Source organism: Mustelus asterias, chromosome 7 (assembly GCF_964213995.1).
Source record: "Mustelus asterias chromosome 7, sMusAst1.hap1.1, whole genome shotgun sequence".
In the NCBI taxonomy this organism is placed as follows: Eukaryota; Metazoa; Chordata; class Chondrichthyes; order Carcharhiniformes; family Triakidae; genus Mustelus; species Mustelus asterias.
Genome location: NC_135807.1, coordinates 87834233 through 87858537, shown reverse-complemented (window position 1 = coordinate 87858537; position 24305 = coordinate 87834233). Strand labels below are relative to the sequence as shown.

Here is a 24305-nt window from a genome sequence, read left to right as displayed (position 1 = left end):
TTCTGCTGTGCAGCACTGAGATACTGAGCAACGAGAAGCATTTACCTGCAGAGCAAAAACAACTTGCATTTATCTGGATCGTAATAAGACAAAAATTGACACCAAGCCGAAGATGAAGCTATTAGCAGTTGACGAAAAGATTGGTCAAAAACTATGTTTTTACAGAGTTCCTTAAAGAGCAGAGAAAGCTGGCAAGATGAAGAGATTTCAGGAGGGAATTCCTAAACACACAGCCCAGACAGCTGAAGGCATGAACACCACGCTGGGGGCGGAAGGGTAGGGAGATTACAAGAGGCCAGAATTGGAGGAACACACAGATGTTTGAGGATTGTGGAGCTGTAGCAGGGGAAAAAAATAGAGTGGTAAAGACAAAATGCTGTGGATGCTGGAATCTGAAGCAAAAACAAAAGATGCTGGAAAATCTCAGCGGCATCTGTGGAGAGTGAACAGAGCCAACGTTTCGAGTCTGGATGATCCTTCATCTGAACTAAAGCCAAAGAAGATTTATACAGTGAGGGTGGGGGATGTTTGGGGGGTTGTAATTGGACAAAGGGAATGTAAATAGTGATGATGCAGGCTGAGAAAGGTGCGAAGAGCATCCATTAAGAGGTCGGGATGTGTGAATGGCAGAACAAAGGTGCAGACTGTCAGAGGACAACCAAAAGGAATGTGGCAGTAGGCCTGAGGGGGTTGGAAGAGAAGATGGAGAGCGAGATTTCAAAAGTGGAAAAATAAAAATAAGAATATGAAGTAATAAAAATGGGCGAATGAGATGAAGAAATGAAACAAGATAAATAGAACTGGGGTGAAGGTGGAGGAGAGACTGGAGCAGGCTATAGTGGAATTTGAACAAGCAAATTTTAAAAATGAGCCATTGGAGACAGCGAAGACAATGATGATGGATAAGTGAGAGGTAGAATACAAGCAAGATTTTGAATGAGCTGAAGTTTATGGAGGGTGAAGCAAAGGGAATGGACAAAATATTCACATTCGCAACATTTAAGAGGCATCTGGATAGATACATGAATAGGGGATACAGACCGAGTAAAGGCGAAAGGTTTTTTTTTAGTTTAGTTAGGGCATCATAGTCAGCACGGGCTTGGAGGGCCGAAGGGCCTGTTCCTGTGCTGTACTTTTCTTTGCTCTTTGCTCTCATAACACAAGTTTGGTTCCAGAATGGTTTTGATGATGACCAAAGAGCATATTACTTGCCCATTCGCTCTATTCCAGAAAGTGTATTAAATCAGCGAATCTAAAGGAGGAAATTTACTCAATGAAGGACTGCAATTCTCAAAAATATGCTTGATTGAGAAGTTAGTGTTGTCATCATTCAACTTCATTAACATAAAATGATTTTGATTCAGAAAGGCAGCCTTTCAATGTGTAAGGAAAAATAAAATGCTGTTGTTGCCGTAATTACTGTGCAGAAATTATAGAATAAATATTATAAAAATAATCATTTGAGAGTACAGAATTTGAGTAATGCTGAAAAATGATATTTAGTCAAAGCTTTCTGTTTTGCATTCATCAGGACAGTTGCAATACTAACAATGTCAGTGGAAACAGCAACTTTATACTGCATGAGAAAAGAGTGCTGATTGGTTGGCAAGTGGACTGTATGTCATGCAAACTCATGAATGGGCCTAAGCTGTCACTTTTGGCCCTGAAAAGCGCTCAGTCTATCTCAGATTCCCCCAGTCGCTACACCGGCGCCTGAGGGAGAATTTAGCATGGCCAATGCACCTAATCAGCACATCATTCAGACTGTGGGAGGAAACCAGAGCACCCGAAGGCAGCCCATACAAACATGGGGAGAACATGCAGACTCCGCACAAGACAGTGACCCAAGCCGGGAATTGAACCCAGGCCCCTGACACTGTGAGGCAGCAGTGCTAACCATTTGAGCAACAGGTGAAGCAAACTGTTTCATGCTGCAACAATGAAGCAGCAACACAGGTTGTATTCTCTACTCACAGGAGGCTACATTAAGCCAAAAAGACATTCTGCCTATTACACAATGAGTAATATGGTATTTGAACTTCAGTGCTAGTTTAATGCTTGGTATGTAGGCCATACGTCCCAAAGTACAGACCATCCCCAACCAGTCCGAGCTTACAAAATGCAAAACAGTGTCCAACATTAGATGTGATTCTGCGATCGAACATCATTTGCTAAATAATCCTCAGTGCGCTACAAACTATGCTGACAATCAGTTTAAGCTTGTCAGTCAGGCTTGCTGTGTGGCGCACTCCCATGTATTGAAAGCTACATATATTATTACATAGGGCGGTTCTTTTCAGGCAGAAAGAACATGTTCACAGATTGCTCCTCTTGCAACTAAACAAAATAAATGATAGCCATTCCCTGTTCATTCCACTCTTGACCAATCAGAGTCAAGCTGCTGGGTTTAAATTTCAAACAATGCTTGTTAGTTAACTGTCAGTCACCATCAACTGGTGCATTCTCATGGCAACGCCTCAACCAATCAGAGTCCACTTGCCAACCAATCAGCACCTTCTTCTCATACAGTGTAAAGTTGTTTTCCCTGACATTGGTATTCTTGCGATTGTCCTGATGAGTGCAAGGTGAAAAATGTTGACAATATGTCCTTTTTCATTTATGATAAATGTATTGTGCTTATATAATACAGATCGGCACAAAAAGATGAGTTTACCTTAAGAAAGCTAAAAGCTATGGGCTGGATTTTAGCATGATAAATCAGAAGAGTTTAGGTCAAGCTGAGGTTAAAATATTAAAATTCCTCAAACCCAACCTGCTCATTTTCAGATTTAATGAAGGACCCCGGTTGGCAGGCTGGTACTGAGAGAGGTGGCCTCTGACTTTGCCTGCTTTGCTAGTTTAATCCCAGCCTGATGGGTTTCTCAGACCTAGGAAATCCCAATAGCTGATGGGAGGCAAAGGCCACTTTGGAAAGGTGTTAAATGCATTTATAACACTGCTTGACGGCTAGGAGGAGCAGGAGTGCTTTCCCCTATCCTGCTAGCTACCTGCCGCATCAGAATTCTACCTCTCTACAAAGAGCCCAGGTTCTGGAATCAGACCCTGAAATCATCATTGCAACCACACCCCTCCCTCCCTACCTACCCCACCCCCACGCACAACGAGACTGTGGACCTATTTGGCCCAATGTCCCGATGTGGATTTGTCATCCAAAGTCTCTTGTACATAAGCGGCTGCTGTTTATATCTAGTAAGAAGTTTAACAACACCAGGTTAAAGTCCAACAGGTTTATTTGGTAGCAAAAGCCACACAAGCTTTTGGAGCTCTAAGCCCCTTCTTCAGGTGAGTGGGAATTATGTTCACAAACAGAGCTTATAAAGACACAGACTGTGTCTGTGTCTTTATAAGCTCTGTTTGTGAACAGAATTCCCACTCACCTGAAGAAGGGGCTTAGAGCTCCGAAAGCTTGTGTGGCTTTTGCTACCAAATAAACCTGTTGGACTTTAACCTGGTGTTGTTAAACTTCTTACTGTGTTTACCCCAGTCCAACGCCGGCATCTCCACATCACGTTTATATCTAGGCCAAAGAACTAGGGTCCAGATAAGGAATTTGCATATATAGACGTAAATATATTAATGAAATGTCACTTTAGAGTAACCTTTGAACATTGCTTAAGTAGAATAGCTTATAGTATTTGTTATTTTTATTGCTTACTTAATTAGAACAGAAATTTGTGGTTTGTGAATAGTAGTATAGATTTTTTTTAATGCTACACGCACAGACTTCTACATAGCCATTTTATTCTCTTTTTCCCTTTTCCCTTTCCTCTGTTCACTTCCAATTTCAGAGAGGATAATTGAAAATAAATAATGAAGTAATGTCAATAGATTCAACTTCTGGGTGAATAAAACACTGAATGGAAACATGCATTTTTTTTTGAGATGCCTCAGAACAATCAACTCCAATTGGACACTGACTATATAAGCAAGCTGAGTTAACAGATGTGGTCCAAATAGCAGGATTGGGAAACTAATATAGGCAACAATGGCCAAAATTTTCAGGCTGTCCACGCCGGTGGGACTCTCTGGTCCCGCTGCAGCGAATGGAGATTTGGCTGAGCGCCAAGTTTGCCATTCTTGCTTGCAGCGATGGTGGGGCGTGAATGGCTGGAAAATTCCTGCCGATGTATCAGTGCCAATGTCGGCAACTATATAGGCAAGCTGAATTAATAGATGTGTTACAAATAGCAGGATTGGGAAACTAATACGAAAGCAAAATGCTGCTACTGTTAACTCAGCTGTTCAAATTCTTACCAATAAAATCTGCTTTGATATCATTGGCAACCACTTAAAATATTCAACTCAATTTAATAGAAAAGGATGTGAAAAGGTGATCTATTGATTAGAACTCTTTGTAACTAGTTATCTTTTTTATCTAGTTCATTAACAATGAGATTTCCTCCTTTAAATCCCCCAATTGTTTTGTTCACCTAGGCTTCAATAACTCATTCTCTTCTTTCCTTTTACTTTCATTATCTGCATTTTCCAGGCGATCTGGTAAATACACTTCTTGCAGTGATAATCATGGCATTAAGCCCCCAAACCCGGAGCAGTACTTGACCCCACTGCAGCAAAAGGAGGTCACCATTAGACACCTGAGGACAAAACTAAAGGATTCTGAAAGCAGCCTTCAAGAGAGGTGGTAATTATTTTAATTCTAACAACTAATAAGTTGTTTACATTCAACTTAGATTTTGGTGTCAAACTTGCCTATCCTTTCCTGAATAAAGTCCTGTGGTGAGCAGATAAGGCATCAAGTGTGAGAGATGTTGGAAAGCATGGCAGTAAGTTCCCATGGAATTCATGTCATCATTCTTTCCGTTGTTTCAAGATCTGCGTATTGTAGACAAAGGGTGAGAAAACTGAAATTAATGTTAAAATTCTGGACCAATCTTTTTAAAAAATATATATGTAACATGGCCATCCAGAATCATCAAAGCTACCCATGCAACACAAGAGGTTATGTGCAGCTGTTTAAAGTGCTTACAAAACAAAAGAACTAAACGTTCTTGTTTCAGATCGAAGACTTGATAAAATTTGAAACACTTGCGAGTTTGGGGTTACTTTTGTTGTATAATTGCCACCTTGTGCTTTATCTGTTTCTAGATGAGTTTACTCATCAGCATTCCCTTCTCTAAACATATCTCGCTCAACCTTCAGACCAAGTGGCTTGAGTATAGTCATAAAACATGGAGCAAATTATTTCTGTGTGGGTGCTACTGCAATTATTGTCATAAGTCTGGAGGTTCAAAGAGGTATGAAAGCAACAGGCATTGTGTTCCTTTTTTTTCCAGACCTCCTTCCTGTTCCCATCCCTATCTCCCAATTGGAAGAATTAATAAATACCTTCACCTTGCTTTCTGGTGCCTGTAATGTGTGTTCTTTCCTCCTTGTTCTTTGTCATAGCACACAACAAAGAATATGAATGGAAAGTGTGATCCGAGTCATATATGAGGGCAATGAAGTTAGACTAACATAATGTACCAGCTGCAACCCTTGCAAGAGGGTTGCAAGGGTTGCAAGAAGGAGAGATATTTAATAGAGAGCTGATTAAATAATTGGGATAGGAACTTTGCTCACGTGCAACAATGAACTTATTGGGCGGGATCCAAGCTCTCCTGCTTCTGCTTTCTGTGAATCTGAGCTCCCCCATTTTCATTCTTTCTGAATCCAACCTCCTGCTTCTTCCTTTCCCTGAACATGAGTTCCTGCTATTTGCTCTCTGTCTCATGTCTGAATCCTCACTTCTCCTGCTTCCGCTATCTTCTGCACCCCCACTGATTTCTCCCTCTCACTCTCTGTTCCACTCTCGCATCCCTCTCTCAATCCGGGTTCCTGCCATTTTGCTCTCTTGTGATCTGAACTCATGGGAGCAAGTTTTCCCATTCCGCCCGCCAGGGGAATCAAAGCAGGTGAGGGGCAGACCATGGAAAGGTCCATTGACCTCAGACGAGATTTTCCGGCTGCGTTCACCCTGAAACCGGAAAATCCTGCCTATGCTGTTTCCTCGTTCCCATTCGAGCTCTCATTCTTTCATTTCTCTGGATCTCATATCTTGCTGGTTCCTGCCTGCCTGTTGTCTGAATCCAAAAACCTGCTCCTATCTCTCTTGATTTGAACTCCCACTGCTTCCTCTCTCTCTGTCTTCTGCCGGAGTGCCAGTTGTGGTTGGTTTCTTCCTACCCTGTTAAGTCTGATTCTTAACTTAGCACAGCATGATCATAATTACTGACATTTGAAAATGATAGGATACAGTTAACCATCATAAATTTACAAGTCTTCCCAAAATTTGAACATTTCATTTATTCAAAATAATACCAATTGTGGCATTTTGTTGACTCATCTGGTGAATTTGCTATTTCTCTGTTCTAACATTAGTTTCTTTCCCAGACTCTTCTCTGTGTCTTGTCTTCTGTTGAAATCATAAGTTTCTATTTGTTTTCTGCTCATCGTAAACTCGGTGGTTTTGTTTGACAAAAAAGATGTGAAGCTCTATTCGTTTGCAAAAAATTTCTCACAAGTACTTTTAAATGTTCAATATGTGTTTGGTTTCCATACACTAGGGAAGCAATCTTAATTTTGTGTTAATAATGAATAATGGCCTGGATTTTATGGTTAGCGGCACGGTGGCACAGTGGTTAGCACTGCTGCCTCACAGCACTAGGGACCCGTGTTCGATTCCCGGCTTGGGTCACTGTCTGTGTGGAGTTTGCACATTCTCCCTGTGTCTGCGTGGATTTCCTCCAGGTGCGCCAGTTTCCTCCCACAGTCCAAAGATGTGTGGGTTAGGTGGATTGGCCATGCTCAATTGTTCCTCAGTGTCAGAGGGACTAGCTAGGGTAAATGCATGGGGTTATGGGGATAGGACCTGGGTGAGATTGTGGTTGGTACAGATTTGATGGGCCAAATGGCCTCATTCTGCACTGTAGGGAGTCTATGATTCTATGAAGCTGCCCACATAGATTTAGTTGGCTCCAGAGATGGATTTCTTATATTCTGATGTGACTTTGCATTTTCTGTCATCTGCAGCACTTAGCATCAAGTTAAACAACCAATCACATTGACGACCTCACATAGACAGCACAATAGGAAGTTTAAAAAAAGGATTTTAATTCACATTTTGATCACTGTACCAAAAGCAAAATAAAGATTGGGACATGTGCATGTTAAGGTATAAACTGAAGTATCGTCAACCACCTTTTAAAAATGATGATTAACTGTTTTGAAAATGATGCGATTTTCAAATGTTTTTCTGTGGGAATGAGCCTCCATATATTCCTTAATGTCAAATAGGAATTTAAACTCTGTGGACATCAAAGGCTAAGACTACAGGTAGAATTTTCCTCACCTTTGTCCCAAAAACAGCTGAAGCATTAGAGTTGAGAACCCATCAAACTCTTCAGCGAGCCTTACTGAGGTGATTTTAATGAGATGTGAATTTATCATCCTGACTCTGAGTTCCCCAGCTAATTAGGCAGGGAGGGCAGGATGGCTCATCGATTTTTGTCAAGGGAAGTATTTCTAATTGAAAATACCCCAAAGTGAGTTAGAATTCTTCCACTGGATATGGACTTTTGAGGCTACAGAAACTCAGGAAGGGCTCTCTGACTCTTTACCCGGATGTTCTGCTGTGGAACTGCAGTGAAGTGAGTTCTCCCAAAGACAGGAGGAAGAAAACAAACTCTCCAACCCAGCAAGTGTGCATTGAGGTGCCTAAGGAAGTCATCAGCAGAAGTGTGGTCCCTTCAACCTGGAGACAGTGCACAAAGAGGATTCAGGACCTCAGGAGGGGTCGGAAAGGTGAGTGGATAATACTTCCAGGTGCCAAGCCCCACACTCTTGACTTCCTCAGCATCTTCCTGCAAAGTACTCTTCAGAACCACGCACTTGCAGCTGCATCCATTCATCCCTCTCCAGGGATCTTGTATCCCAATCTGAACAGCCAGCACTCACCTTTACCCGCATGCTTCATAGTCCCTGTGTCCATCCCCTCTACCCTATGGGGCTGCATGCGACTTGGGAGAAGGCATCTGGCTAGTCCTGTTGTGTGTTACTCCTGCTGCCACTGGTGTTGCTGCTCTTCTTGTGCTTTGTCAGAACTGCAAGGTAAAGTTGCCTAAATGGGTCTGGTGAAGGCTAGCAGCAGGAAGTGCAGCTAAAGGTATGTGAAATGCAAGATGGGTAAAGTGACTTCAAAGAGATTGAAACCACTTATCAAGCAGTAAAAGTGCTCACCGAGAAGGAGTGCTTGAGCAACAGCCTTTCATCTGGCCATGGCTGCAACTCTTCAGTTTCACTGATCAAAAACTTACAAACCTGTCAGTTTGATGGCAAAATGACTCCTCTCTTCTCTCAATAGTGTGTTCTGATGGAGGGTTTACAGAGATGAACTTTCCCACCCAGCCTGCCACAGGAATCGTAGCAGGGAAGGGGGTGGAGGGAGGGGGGCAGACCATGCAAAGGTCCGTTGACCTTGTGAGGGATTTTTGGTTTTGGGACGAGTGCGGCCGAAAAATCCCTCACAAAGTGTCAAACTGCCTCCCTTGCCTTCAGATGCCAACAGACCTGCCTACATTGCCAACACCCGCTGCTGAAAAGCCAATAATATTGTTCAGACCAAAGGATACAGAATTTCCACAAAGAAAGACCAGACAACAGGAACAATTTTACAAAGCTTCACTGGCAAAGCAGTGCATAGTAGTGGCAAACAAGAGTTGTGAAATCAGACACACAGCCAGTTTGGACTGCACCAAATATTCTACCGGGTGATTCTGTGCCTCAGACAAGCATTAGCCTCCTTCAAATGAAACATTTACTGAAATTGAGTTCCTTGCTTAATTTAATTACTTTGAGGTTCTACTCCCTCTTTTATCACCTTTCCCTAGGAGGTGACAAAAATGATTGACGAGGGAAGGGCTGTGGCTGTTGTCTACATGGACTTTAGTAAAGCATTTGATAGGCTGGTGCAAAAGGTTAAATCTCACGGGATCAGGGGTGAGCTAGCTGGATGGATCCAGAACTGGCTTGGCCATAGAAAGAGTTTTAACAACACCAGGTTAAAGTCCAACAGGTTTATTTGGTAGCAAACACCATTAGCTTTTGGAGCTACCAAATACACCTGTTGGACTTTAACCTGGTGTTGTTAAAACCCTTACTGTGTTCACCCCAGTCCAACGCCGGCATCTCCACATCTTGGCCATAGAAGACAGAGGGTAGCGGTGGAAGGGTGTTTTTCTGAATGGAGGTCTGTAACTAATGGTCTGTAACGCAGGGAGCAGTGCTGGAACCTCTGCTGTTGTAATATATATAAATGACTTGGAAGAAAAGATAGCTGGCCTGATTAGCAAGTTTGCAGATGATACTAAGATTGGCAGAGTTGCGGATAGTGATGAAGATTGTCAGAGAATACGGCAGGATATAGATAGGCTAGAAAATTGGGCAGAGAAATGGCAGATGGAATTCAATCTGGACAAATGCGAGGTGATGCATTTTGGCAGATCCAATTCAGGTAGGAGCTATAAAATAAATGGCAGAACAATCAGGAGCATAGACACACAGAGAGATCTGGGAGTGCAGGTCCACAGATCCTTAAAAGTGGCAGCACAGGTGGAAAATGTGGTGAAGAAAGCATATGGCATGCTTGCCTTCATCAGATGGGGCATCGAGTATAAAAGTTGGCAAATTATGTTACAGTTGTATAAAACGTTGGTTAGGCCATATTTGGAATACTGTTTCCAATTCTGGTCACCACACTACCAGAAGGACGTGGAGGCTTTGGAGAGAGTACAGAAAAGGCTTACTAGGATGTTGCCTGGTATGGAGGGTATTAGCTACGAGGTGAGATTGAATAAACTGGGATTGTTCTCCCTGGAAAGACGGAGGCTAAGAGGCGACCTGATAGAAGTTTATAAAATTATGAGAGGTATAGATAGGGTGAACAGTTGGAAGCTTTTTCCCAGGGCAGAAATGACAATTAAAAGGGGGCTCAAGTTCAAGATAAGTGGGGAAAGGTTCAGTGGAGATGTGCGGGGGAAGTTTTTTATACAGAGAGTGGTGGAGGCCTGGACTGCACTGCCAAGTGAGGTGGTTGAGGCAGTTACGTTAGCCACAGTTAAGACTTATCTTGATAGACATATGAATAAACGGGAATAAAGGGATATAAGCAGTTGGTCTAGACAGGACAACGTGATCAACACAGGCTTGGTGGGCCGAAGGACCTATTCCTGTGCTGTACTACCTTGTTCTTTATTCTAACCACCGTCCGCAATGCCAACCCCTATCAATAAAATGGACACCTGTATTCTGAGATCTGGTCAACTTAAGTCAACTTGATAGGTTAAATTTGATGCTGGGGACGAAGTCACCACCCCTTATGTAAAATGCGGAGGAGAGCCTGTCTCTGCTTGGCCAGCACTGCCCGCTTGAGGTGGCCCATCTGCCCCCATTGGACAGGATGTCTCGTGTCTAAGAGCTATTGGTTGATCAAATGGTCAGCAGCTCTCTTGTCCTAGTAGCGCCATCAGAAGTGGTGGCGACTGCTGGGACTACAGGCAGTTCCAGAAGAGAACGTGCAGCGACGTAGCCAGACTTAAAGGTAAGTCCAGATTCTTGCCAGGCCGAGACTAGCATTCCCTGGCAAAGGGAGTGGGGGCAGGGGAGACCTGGGGGGGGTGATAGAATTAACTTGGCGAGGTCTCTAGTGGGCAGAGGGGGCTTGAAAAGCAGGCACGTAACTCCCCCATCAAACCCCAAAGCCGGCTACCAGTCTGCCAGCTTTTACCTAGCAGGCTGGACACCTGGTGCCAGCCTCCCCCACCACAGGTAAAATCCCAGTGGTGATGGTGAGTGGAGGCCTTTAAGTGGTCTCCAATTGACCACTTAAGGGCCTTAATTGGCTCACTGGCAAGTAAGCTGCCTGATATCTCCGCCACTACTGGTGAAGTCTCAGCAGAGGTGGGTAGGCGGCAGGCACAATGTTAGTGTTGAGGTGCCTGCCTTCTGGCCCCGAGGCGCCTCAAAATTTCAGCCCATGAAGGGGGATTATTGTTGCACGTTTGTGATTACCCAGTCTTACTTTTAGTTTGCATTTGCAGTTAACTTTGGTGGATTTTTCACTGTGCGCTAATTTTGCAGTTGTATTTTTTTTTCGTTTATCATGCCAGAACATTTTCTCATTGTCCTTGGTTCTGGCTCCCATTTAAATCATACCAAACAGAGTGGCGGGGATAGGAATTCTGCTGGGGTTCTGATTTAAGACTTAAAATGAGGAACAAAGTACTTCAGACGCTTTGATACAATAGTGTAGTCATTTAAGACAGAACAGGGCCTCCAGAATATAGCATACAGCTTATAAAGTTGATCAAGTTTATTTATTAGTTTCACCAGTAGGCTTACATTAACATTGCACTGAAGTTACTGTGAAAATCTCCTATTGAAGGAGCAATGGAAAAGTGTGGAGTTTGTAAGGGGCAACGCCTTCATAATTATCCCAGTGTGACACACAGTTTCCTTGCTTAACAAACTGTAGGCACAGAGTGTACAGGACTCAGAGCTTTCAGCAGATGATAGGGTTCCCTTGAGTGCAAGGCATTCCAGATGGCACTCATGGGAGAATAGTGCTCTTGATACGATCTATGACTTATTTGAATAAAAGAGTGCATTCAATTAATGGTTCAGTATTTGATCAAAGAAACAATATCCATGCCAATTGCCATCATCCAGGAGGCAGCCACAGTGCTTTCATTATGTGGCCAGACACACTGCCTGTATTATTTGAAGTGAACACAAGATGGATGGTTCTTGGAAAACTCAGGCAATCCTCTACAGCCCATTCTGCTGGCTATAGTGAGAAATCTCTTAACAACCAACAAACCTCTTGAACTGGAATTCTGAGCAGCTGTTTGCTGCTCCATAACTCTCCACTTTCACCATCACCAATGTATGCCTAGGTTAGGGGGATTAGTGGGGCAAATATGTGGGGATAAGGCCTGGGTGGGAATCTCTGTCAGAGAGGGGGTGCAGAATGGCCTCCTTCTGCACTGTAGGGCGTCAATGTTTTTATTATAGGAACAAAAAGCCAATCATTATGCTGCACCATACGGATTTCCAATGATAACATTTTACTGTTCCACCCAATGCCTTTGGTTGGAGGAATGGGTTTTTATTGGTGGAGACCATTATTGTTTCTAATATAGCTGAGATAATAACTTATTCTGAATGTATTAGAAGCTTTTTTTATCAGTTTAAGTTTATTAGTGTCGTCACAAGTAGGCTTACATTTAACACTGCAATGAAGTTACGGTGAAAATCCCCTAGTTGCCACAATCTGGCGCCTGTTCAGTTACACTGAGGAAGAATTTAGCATGTCCAATGCACCTAAACTCTTTCAGACTGTGGGAGGAAACCAGAGCACCCGGAAAAAACCCCATGCAAGACACGGGGAGAACATGCAAACTCCGCACAGTCACCCAAGCTGGGAATCGAACCCAGGTCCACCGTGCTGTGGGGCAGCAGTGCTAGCCACCATGCCGCCCCTCCATGAAAATTAATAGCTGAAAAATTTGTTTTCATTCTATGTGTCTTAAATTAAAGTTTGTTTTTAAAGTTGACTCGAACAAAATTAAAGTAAAAAAATTATAATTCTATGTTAGGTCTATTTTGTTTTTTTTCTATTAACATACATTCAAAACACCTATTCCATTTATTTTAAATGCTAATTTTGCCTTCTACCAGAGATGTTTGGCAATTTGCCACATATTTGATTGGAAAAGCCAACTTTTCATCTTGCAGCTTCTCAGTTCCTTAAGCATTTTTTTTAAATGAAAAGGCTTTTCAGGTAAAAATGGCTGCTGACCCCTGAGCTAAGAGATATTACTTATCCATTTTGTTATGCCTTGTGGACTCTTTGAACCTCTTGTTCCATTTTCTCATTTTCCTTCTCCTTCAACAAGTTATTGCAAACTTACTTTCAGTCGTATTCCAAACACATTTCAAAATTATATTGCTTTTGTTGCATTCACCAAATGAATTTGTGTCCTTCACTTTTTAAGTTGTTCTTCAACTATATTTGCCCCATTGTGCACTGCACTCATTGATAAAATAAATGGTGGGAAACAGTGAAGAAATTTAGAACGGTGGCCACTGCTTATTGATTTCACCAAAGTTGACACAATTACGCATGTTGGGATTAGTGCTGGGGGAGGAGGTGTGATAGATTGCAAGTTTTATGTGATGTCTGCAAGTACATACAATCAAGTCTTATGTACACTTTTGTAGCCCGATCTTTGCTTGACTTTGGGTCAAGTGAGGCAATTGGGTCAGAGAAGCTGGCAGGTGGTTATGTTGAAGACTTGGGCACTGCATGGTGTCTTAGGATGTTGATGGGGGAGTGTGGGTTCTCTTTGGTCAAGTATTGGTCCTTGAATACCCTTAGGTGTGCAAAACTGGGCAGGGGGAATGTGAAATTAATGGGCCATTGGAAACTTGTCCTATGCCCCACTGTGTTTATCCATTCTGTACACAGCCCATGCAGCACTCACTCATACTGACAAATGTTCCACTGGTGCTTTGTGCATGTGTTTTATTGTGAAATATGAGCAAGGCCACAAACTTCAGAAGACTCTTGTTGCAAGCAGGTCATGGGGTGAAATCTAGGAACATGGAGACCATCCTGGCCCTGGTAACCTCTCAGATACTCTTCCAGACTGAATGAGTGAACATGACCAGAGTGTACGTGATTTGGTGTTTGTTTAATTCCAGTTCCACCCAGAATGTATCAATTAAGGCAAAGTGGAGTGTGTGTGTGTGTGTGTGTGTGCGTGCGCACGCACGCGCAGTTTGTTTAGTGCTAGATTTTGAACTCGGCCATTCACTGTGGAGAGGATCAAGTTTGGGGCAGTTGATTGCTGCAGAGAAACTGGTGTGCTTTCTGTCTTCATTATTGTTGTCTGGGTCCAGCGTATCTCTGCCTGAGACCTCTGCTTTGATTGGGCTCACCACTGATTGTTACCTGCACCATTGGCTCTGTACCTGCATGAAAACTCAGTGCTTCCCCTCTACCATCATGACGTTTGCAGTAGCTTCACTGCTGCCTCATTCAATATTCATTTCTGTAAATCACTGTCATACAGACCCAGCATTGTGGGGTCATTGAATTTTGTTCCAGCTTGCTAATACTTAATTGGCCTCAGTGGAGGCTCAAGTGGGAAAGGAATTGGGATGATTCTGGAGCGCGCAGGTTAAAAGTCCTACGTCACCACTGATTCTTTGGAACAAACAGGCCTTAGGTTGAGCTGTATTGGGAAGGCCTCACAAACTGTAGAAATGTAAATAACCCTCCCAACCCTATCCTCTCTCATCCCTCACCCATTATTCACTTTGTGAATAGAACTCACAAAGCCTGTTATATCAATTGGAAACCTTTGAATAGCCCATAATTCTCCTCAAGTAAACAAATGGTCCAAAATTCTCCAGTCGTTTACGTTGGCAGGATTCTCTGGTCCCGTCAGGGCACACCCTCTGCCGCAGGTTTCCAAGCAGCATGGAGTGGCTCCAGTGGGAATTCCCAGAGGATCCCAACACCAGCAAACAGCATGCTGCCTCCCGTCTCCGAGAGAATCCCCTGGGGCAGGATTGTCCCGCTATTTGTGACAGCAAGATTCTCCCGTCCTGCTGCAACGAACAGAGGAAATTTGATTGAGCGCCAAATTCTCCGTCCTCTCTGGCAGCAGAGTGTGAATGGCCAGAGAATTCCAGCCATGGTCTCTTCAAAAGGAGCTGTATAAATAAAGATAAACATTTGTAAAATGATTAGGCATTTGCATTGCAGCCAAACTCTCTCCAAGTAAAACTTAAGAACTGCTATCTCAATAAATATATTAAAGCAATGTGAAAACTTAAACAGTTAGACACTTTTTATTATACTAGGCTGCACTTTCACTGCTATAACATGTACTCTACCATTTTATCCATTTCATTAACTTAATTTATCTGCAGGTTTTTCCACATTTAGTGTTCATCTTTTACTTAAAAACTGGCAAGTTGACAGAAGTAACAAACCAGCAAATATATTTTAATAGGTAGTTGCATCTTCCAAGCACAGCCCTGTCATAACTGACCTTAATATAGATACAACTCATGCTGCAGCAGGTCATGATTAACTGCAAAGGAGGCAAAAATCCATTTTACTTTTTTAAACACTGGATAAAAGCAAATTACTGCAGATGCTGGAATCTGAAACCAAAAGCGAAAACGCTGGGATTTTCCAGCGTTTTCTCTTTTGGTTACTTTTATAAACTCTTGATGCCTCCAGTCCACGGCTCACACCTCCATACATCTAGTGTAAAGCAACTGATAAAGGTTTTCCTTGAAAATTAAAATACTTACTACAGACAGGTGGTCAATCAGCTCCCAGTGATGTTAGTTAATATCAGGCCGATCCCAGTCTTGTGAAAATGGGGACAGAACTTCAAGGCACGCTGCTCTACAGCCAGTTTTTCCCCAGTCCCACATCCCTGAAAATCCGGCCCCTCCTATCTGTTGTTTTAGTGGAGGAACTAATTGATTTCAAATAAATGAGTGGGTGCTTGTGTTGAAGTAACAGTCCAAGAAACATCAAACAAATGCGCTGTGTGTCATTGACTAATATTGACAATAGTAATCTCTCAGCTAAAGTGGTGGAAATGTTGGATCACAAGTAAAATGCTTCATGCACCATTGCAGATCTATACCCAAATTATCAGGTGCCAGAACATTATTCTGACGCACAGACTTCTATTATTTGAACAGGAACGCACAATGTCTGAACGGTACTTTAGGATACTGTGATGTCACAAGAGGTCAGGCAACGATATAGGCAGGGTTCCAAGGCACAACGTCGATACCCAGAAGTCCAAGTAATAAACAATTTATTAATTCGCCCACGTGAAGGCGCACAGCCAAGTTCATAGTCGTAAAAAGGTTCTAGTTATCAAGGTGGTTCTCATTCAGCACTTAGTCAAATCCCAAATCAAGTTCATTGTCCACAAAACATACACTGAATTAGCGCATAACAGGTAACCCACACAGGAGCTCACCACCTTCCTAGTTTTTGCCCTCTTTTAGCTGAGCTCAGCATTCTGCTTATATAGCCTGATAAGGCTGCACAGCTGATTTTTTGTTTGCACTGATTCCTCATCAGTCTGTCATGTGACTTCCTGTGGCCATCTTGGTCGACATGGCTGTATTCAGCAACAATGCTGAATGAGCGGTGGATATGATCGAGAATGGAAGGGCGAGTGTCGGAAATACCGCCCCTCCAGCACCCAGCCTCTTGTGACATCACAATATATAACATTGGCTATAGTGTGGAATTGGAGATCAGCAAGCCCACAGGATCTTTTGCCCATTAAAGTTATAGAACATAGAACATTACAGCGCATTTTAATGTAGATGAAGTCAAAAAATAAATCGAGCAAACTTTGCATTTTTGTTCCCTGAGCACAATCTTTATGCTTGATTTGAATTCGTGAAGAATTTTAAATTTAAATAATACTTGGTTTATAGTTTGAGTCTTGCAGAGTGCGATTGACCAGTGAGGAAGATACACAAAGTCTATTATGTTGGAACAGTTCTAGTTAATTCATAAAATTTATAAAAGCCTTTTTACTAAGGTTCCAACAAAGGTTTCCTAACTTGTCAAATACAAATCTAGTTCCAGATAATACCCAGTATTGTCTTCTCCACAAATCTTCATTAGGGTGCATTCATATGTCTACAAACAAGTGCCTTAAATTCATAGGTTTAATTTGAGGTCTTTTAGTGCAAGTTACCAGGATTCTATGTGTCCTGCTTCATTGGTGGGTGATTTCATACAGTTTCTAAACACTTAAGATTTCCTATACATTTTTTGATCTACCCATATTATTTTGTAAAGTTAACAGTCTCCAAACTGTACTACATTATACCTTCTCTTTTAATAGGGAATCGGAAGTTGCAGATCTCAAGTCCCAGCTCGCTCGCATGCGGGAAGACTGGATTGAAGAAGAATGTCATCGAGTTGAAGCCCAGCTAGCGCTTAAGGAAGCTCGAAAGGAAATCAAGCAACTACGTGAGGTGATTGACACCATGAAGAACAGTTTGGTGGAGAAGGACAAAGGTGTTCAAAAATACTTTGTTGATATCAATATCCAAAACAAGAAACTTGAGTCTTTGCTGCAGAGCATGGAGTTGGCTCAGAACGGTGCCTCAAGAGATGATTCCTCACTGGACTGCATGTGTCCGTCACCAGTGAAGTCATTGGCACGTAGCACAACCTACACAAAAATGACTGAATCTATGGGCCTAGAAGATCAAGCTGTTGAAGAAATGGCAGATAGTGGTCTGCTTGCCAATGACGATATGGCAAGCAGAACAGATCTCTTTGACCAAATTCTTAGGTCAAAACCCGCCATTGAAGGTAGCTCCGGAGATGGCTCTTGGTCTCAGACTAACGAAATGCAGGTAACACTAGTTAACAGTGCAGCATTTGAGATTTCTGCTCAAAGTGGCATGATCTTTGTGAACAATGATAACAGACTGGTCAGGGAGCAGGCTATCCAGACTGATGTAGTACCCTATAGCCCAGATGTACAGCACCTCATTCTACACATGTTGAAATCACAGCACACCAGCCCAGTCAGCCCCATATCTTCAACCTGGGTGTCAGATGCCGATCATACAGCATGTGCACCACAGTTTGAAATAGCAGTTCCTGATGCTTTGCTGGATCTGACTCCAAACAATCCTAACACAGCGATTCTGGTGTCTAAATTGGAATCCATTAACCATTTCATGAGTCCTCCAGCATACGCTTACAACAAACAAGCACAGCACTTGCCTACAGTTAACCATATGAGAGAACTTACTTTCACATCCACCTTTGATGAAACAGACAGTAACGAATATGATGCATCAGAGGAGCAGCCATCTGCATTATGTCAGAAAAACTATTGGAGCAGCCATTTTATTATTGATTTGTTGGCGGTGGCTGCACCTATAGTGCCAACTTTGGCATGGGTATTTTCCACACATAGAGGAGGAACAGAGCCCCTGTACAATATTGGCGCTCTGCTGCGCGGTTGCTGTTTGGTAGCCTTGCACTCTTTGCGCCATGCACCCCCTACACTCTTCCGTCACCCAGCTGGAGGTAAAGACACTCACTAATTGCACTTAGATTTTAGTTTAGGATACTTGAAGAGTACTGGAATTAGCTTCTTGCGTCGTCTTCGTATGTGGCTAGATGTGTTTTACCACATCAGTGAGGTTTAATTTGCACTGTTAATAAAGTATAGATATATTACTTGACTTATGGTGGTATGAGTTTACAGTGTTGCAAGCTGCTTTTGAAGAATGGGTAATTTATAAATGTGAGTGCTTTCCTCAGATGAGGAAAGAAATGAAATATACGTGGCCAAAGTTGACCCACTACTGAGCAATGTACCAATAGACTTTGTAGTGGTGATATTTCTAAAAGGCATGGGACGGTGATGTATTTTTGTTTAAGTGTATGGGCCTGAATTTTGATTTGAACACTATTGTAATTACTAAAATACTGATCTAAGCACAGATTAATCCCCGATAGTGAAAACTGCCTTCAAGATTTTGAACAGAAGATACTGATTATTCAGTCTTTAAAGGCAGCTGATTCCAGCAATCGCTTAGACATATTTTTCAATGTTTTAATGGTTCAGCTGTGTATATTGTTGCTGTTTTAAGAAGCTGCAGTTTAATGGTCATGCTGTATTTTTATGTTAATGATAAAATTGAGTGCAACCAAAGTTTCTTGGCCTTTTGCTGTCTGTATGTTTTCAGTGGTATGGGATGGTGTACTGAAAACCTGGAACCTCTTGTTACTGTTACGTCGCGTCAGTACAAGCATCGACTAGTTGGATCGAGTAATATAACAGTGACCTGTATAAGTAGTTGCAACGTACAGTACATTGACATGTTTTAAAGTAATCAACAAGATGCTTCTGTGTATTTGCTTCTTACAAAAACACTGCGTTTTCCTGATTTACGTGTTGTGTTCGAGCCACGTGCAATATTGCTGAATTGTTTACTTTCACTTTTCTTTAATGTACTTCAGATGTTTCTAAATTAAAGGTTATAAATTTATTAAATTAAAGCATGCCAAAAAGTTACCAGCACTTTTGCTTCTTGCTTTGTGCCTTAGTACATTTTTAAAACTATTTTTGTCTCAATTGTATTTAAATGTCATGGAGCACAGGTACATCCAAGTCACGTCTACAGACTTAAATTCCCTGCAATCTGGTGCAGTGTACCTTAGTCTGAAACTCGAGGGAGTCCCCCGACCTCTATAAGGATCACCTTTTTTAAAAATTTCACACAAGAGTCAGTCATTCCCCTTGCTGACCACTCCCCCTTGCTGGGCTCACCCCCCTTGCAGAGCTCCCCCCTCCAGAGCTCCCCCCTCCACATAAGCCCCCCCGTCATTGTGCATACACCTTTGTCATAGCCCCACCCCCACTCAGGCCCCACTCCACTTAGGCCACACACCCTTTGCACTGCCCTGGCACACTTATGGTGCCCAATGGGCATTGTCCGGCCATGCCCCTGATCACCCCAGGGCTTCTCTGGCTTCCGATCTCCCCATTATGGCCATGGTACCTGGTCTCCACTACTGCAGAGCAGTAGTGATTCTCGCCGGCGTGATGTCTCGCCAGCGAGGGGGCAAGCAACCACGCTGGACTTGCTAACTACATTTAGATATAGTCAATCCTATGCTAATAGGCTTCAATCCCTTTCCACCTATGAAGCCGTTCTCGCCAGCAAAACAGGGCCAGGAAGATAAAGCCACAAATCGGATTTTTGGCCGCACTCTGTCTTCCCGGCTCGCCACACTGATCGACTGGCAGGGCAAGCTGGTAAGATCGTGCCCTATTTTTAAAATTATTGATTATAGATTCTGATTTTTGAATTATGATACAACAATCCAAATATTTTCTCCAAACTCCAGTATCAAAGATACAGTAGATGTAATAGTCACAAAGTAACATGTTTGATGATCAATGCGAGTGTTACAATTTGAATTTAGAGGGAAGAGGGTGGCGTTTTTGGAATTTAGCTGCACGAGTAATCCAGAGGCCCAGGCTATTGCTCTGGGAACACAAGTTCAAATCCACCCACAGCAGCTGGTGGAATTTGAAATCAATTAATAAATCTAGAATTAAAACGTTGAGATAGGGCCAGGGTAGCATTGTTGTCGATGCAGGTGCGATGGGCCGAATGGCCTGCTTCTGCACTGTCGGGATTCTATGAGTCAATAATAGTGATCACGAAGATATTGTTGATTGTCATAAAAATCCATCTGGTTCACTAATTAATGCTCGACAGGTAAGGAAATCTGCCACCTTTACCTCGTCTGGTCTACCCTCCATGTGACTCCAGACCCATAGCAATGTGGTTGATTCTTAAAATACCCTCTGAAATGGTCTAGCAAGCCACTGGATTTAAGGGTAATTACGGATGGGCAAACAGATGCTGGCCTTGCCAGTAATGGCTATATCCCATAAAGTAATTATAGAATCCCTACAGTGCGGAAGGAGGCCATTCGGCCCATTGAGCCTGCACCGACAACAATCCCACCCAGACCCTATCCCCGTAACCCCACGTATTTACCCTGCTAATCCCCCTAACACTAAGCGGCAATTTAGCATGGCCAATCCACCTAACCTGCACTTACTTGGACTGTGGGAGGAAACCGGAGCACCCGGAGGAAACCCTCACAGATAAATAAACAAAAACTTAACAAAGGGTTATTTATTCAAAGCACACTTAAATCAAATAATGATGTATAAATTTGGTCTCATGAAGAGTTTGTTTGTGTTCATGTTCTATGCTTTTCTCCATAATCTTGTTCCTAGCCTTTCTAATAAAAAAGCTGCCAGGAGATTGGGGGTGGGATCTCACCTGAGGTCAACGGACCTTTGCATGATCTGCACCCCACCCCCCCCCCCCCCGCAAAATAATGTGTTATGTAAAAGAAAGAAAACATGTAGCATCTTTCACAATCTCTGAATGCCCCCAAAGCACCATACAGCCAGTGAGTACTTCTGAAGTAGTCACTTGTCGGAAATACAACAGCTGATTTGTGTCTCGCAGTTTCATAAATGGCCATGTTGTAATGACCAATTATAGATTTTACTAATATTTGTTGAGTATTGAATATTGGTCAGGAAAACAAAAGCTTTAAATTGTGCCATCTGATCTTTTACATTCACCTTAGAGAGCAGTTTAATGTCTCGTATGAAAGACAACACCTCAGAGGGTGCAGCATTTCCTCAGTAATGGACTGATGTGAAGCTTAGATTTTATGCTATAATGCCTGGAGTTATACTCGAGTCCACAAATTTCTGAAGCGAGAGTGTTATCATGAGGCAATGCTGAGATATTTCTGAGATAAATAATTTGGAAAAATTATAAATGTCACTGAGAATCGAATAAAAGGCATGGGTTTGCGTTGCCAACTAATTTGATACCATGGTAATTTTTTTAATCCATGAAAACCAGTCACCAAGGGCAGAATCCTCTGGTCTCACTGGTGGTGAGCTTGGGGGTGGGAGGGGCATATATCTGAACACAATTGTGGAATATCAGAACCCTGCCCCCATTGTCAAAATTAAGCTCATGGTAGACCTATCCACCCCACCATCTGTTGAGGACTTAAGTGGCCCAGTGCCTCGAACAAAGGCACCCAGTGCCTGATCGAGGGACTCAACTTCAGGAAGAGAGGTACTAAAATAAAAGCAAAATACTAGAAATCTGAAATAATTTCAAAGGCACCAAACAGTGCTTTTCATAATGGTGAAGCAACATTTCACTTGCATTTTGTTTAATTTGGTCTACTGTATTCGCTGCTGCCAATGCAGTCTCCTCTATATTGGTGAGACTAAATGCAGACTGGGGGTGACCACTTTGCAGAACACCTGCACTCCATCCTCAAGCATGACCCTAATCTTCCTGTCTCATGCCATGTTGGCTCACCATGTTGCTCTCATGTTCATCCTTGGCCTGCTGCAATGTTCCAGTGAAGCCCAACGCAAACTGGAGGAACAGCATCTCATCTTCCGATTAGGCACTTTACAGCCTTCAGGACTCGACGTTGAGTTCAAAAAGTTTAGACAATGAACTTTCCCCTTGTTTGTCCCAACCCTCCCCCCACCCAGCCAACAACCCTCTCACAGGGCCATCTGCTACTTGTTCTTCAGTTCTGCTTTCATTGAGCACTGACCTTTGTTTTCCCAATAACTTATTACCTTTCTGCCATTATAACTGCCCTCTTTAGTCTTTAATGCTACCATTAACACTCCCTTTCTCTTGTGTCCTGACATCTTTGTCAACCTCTCCTTAGCTCCGAGCTATCCCTGTCCTATTCTTTTGAAAATTGCCTTTAAATCTGTGTCCTTATTCTTGATCTTTTTACAAGCAGGAACAGTTTCTCCTTATCTACTCTGTCCAGCCCCCTCATGATTTTGAGCATCTCTATCAAATCTCTTTTTAGCCTTATTCTTTTCAAGGAGAACTATCCTAACCTCTCCGTGCTATTGTTCTAACTGAAGTTTCTCATCCCTGGAACCAATCTTGTCAGAGACAAAGGGTCATCCAGACTCGAAACATTGGCTCTATTCTCTCTCCACAGATGCTGTCAGATCTGCTGAGATGTTCTAGCATTTTGTTTTTAGCCCAATGCATTCCTGGCCAGTCTCCCAGATTATACCCTCTGTGAACTGGAGGTCATCCGAAACTCTGCTGTAACATGTACACCATTCTGTTCACCCAACATCCATGTGCTCCCTGACCCTTATTGGTTTCCAGTTGAGCAACACAACTTATTTTTCAAATCTCCCATGGCCTCGCCATAGCTCCATAACCATATTCAGCCCTACAGTGCTCCAAGATATCTGATGTCTCTTGAGCATCTCCAATTTCGATTGCTCCATTGTTGGTGGCTATGCCTTCAGCTGTCAAGGTGGTAAACTCTGGAATTACCTTCCTAATCCCTTTCTTTCCTCCTTCAAAACTTTAATGAAAACCTCAACTTGACAAACTGGTTTAACATTTAACTTCTGACCAAGTATTTTGTCATTTGCCATATCTTTTTATGCTCCTGAAGTGTAAGACATTTTCTGTTAAAAATGTTAATTGTTTTGTAAAGACCTTGACCTTGCCTCCAGAAAACTTCCTTGGTCCCGAAACATCATCCCTCTAAGTATCCTTTTATTTCAAGTGCAACACCGTCAAGCTACACTATTACAATAGCAGTTTACATTCATGCTAATGATGATTTCTTCAGAAATAATAAAATTAAACTCCTACAATTTGCAGTGGATTCACATTAATCAATGATTAATGACACTCTTAGGGGAGTCACTGATAGTTCACAATTTTCTACTACTCCCTGTAAATGTCTTTGTAGCCTAACATATTTGCACCATTTGAAGGGCAATAGTTTGCTCTGGAGCAGTGAAACATCATTACTCTGCTCCAAGCACAGTACTTAGAATGCTGCAACTGGGGCTCACTTTAAAACATAAATTCAAAACTATCTGGAACAAGGTATGAGATCTGCTATCGACCTTTTCCTCTCCCATGGTGCTTTCTTTCTAATAGTTCAAAGTAAAACAAAAAGGTTAAAATTAACTATCGATGATAATCGACAATGCTCAAGGCATTTGTATGAGATGCTTGTGATTGCTATTTTAATGGAAATGTTAAACCAGTTTGTCAAGTTGAGGTTTTCATTAAAGTAGCTAACAGAACATCAAATGAATGCCATGGATTTTTCCATCCAACATCCTCAAAACTGCTTACAAGTGAAATGGAAGTATGCTGAGGGAGATGGTAACATAGTCGTTATGTCACTGGGCTAATAATCCAGGGGTTTGGATCTATGAGCCAGAGATAAAATTCAAATCCCATCACACCAGCTGGGAAATTTAATTTCAGCTAATGAAATAAATCCGTAATAAGAGTTACTATCAGTAATGGTGACCAGGAAATTATCACACTATCGTTAAAAAACCCATCTGGTTCATTAATGTCCTTTAGAAAAAGAAAATTTGCCTCCTTCAAATACAACTCCCGACCTACAGCAATGTGGTTGCCTCTTGACTGTCCTCTGAAATGGTATAGTAAACCTCTTTATTTTACTGAACTGCTACAGCAAAGTACAATAAGCACCTGGCTGAATAATGAATGAATCAAGTCACATAAACACATTAAGTGCTTCATTGTTGGTATTATCAGTA

At 42.3% G+C, this 24305-nt stretch overlaps 1 protein-coding gene across 9 annotated transcripts in view; it reads left to right on the top strand.

The window, feature by feature from the left end:
- sybu (syntabulin (syntaxin-interacting)) overlaps positions 1 to 19195 on the top strand; it is a 129706-nt gene extending 110511 nt beyond the window's left edge. For 4 of the 9 annotated variants that reach the window (XM_078216448.1, XM_078216450.1, XM_078216449.1 and 1 more), the window contains 2 exons: positions 4511 to 4663; positions 16980 to 19183. In XM_078216448.1, coding sequence (XP_078072574.1) covers positions 4511 to 4663; positions 16980 to 18201 — 1375 coding nt within the window. In that variant the 3' untranslated portion in view covers positions 18202 to 19183. Of the gene's footprint in view, positions 1 to 4510; positions 4664 to 16979 lie in introns of all 9 variants that reach the window. The other 5 variants (XM_078216453.1, XM_078216454.1, XM_078216452.1 and 2 more) reach the window with 4 other exon arrangements.
- Positions 19196 to 24305: the final 5110 nt, after the last annotated feature.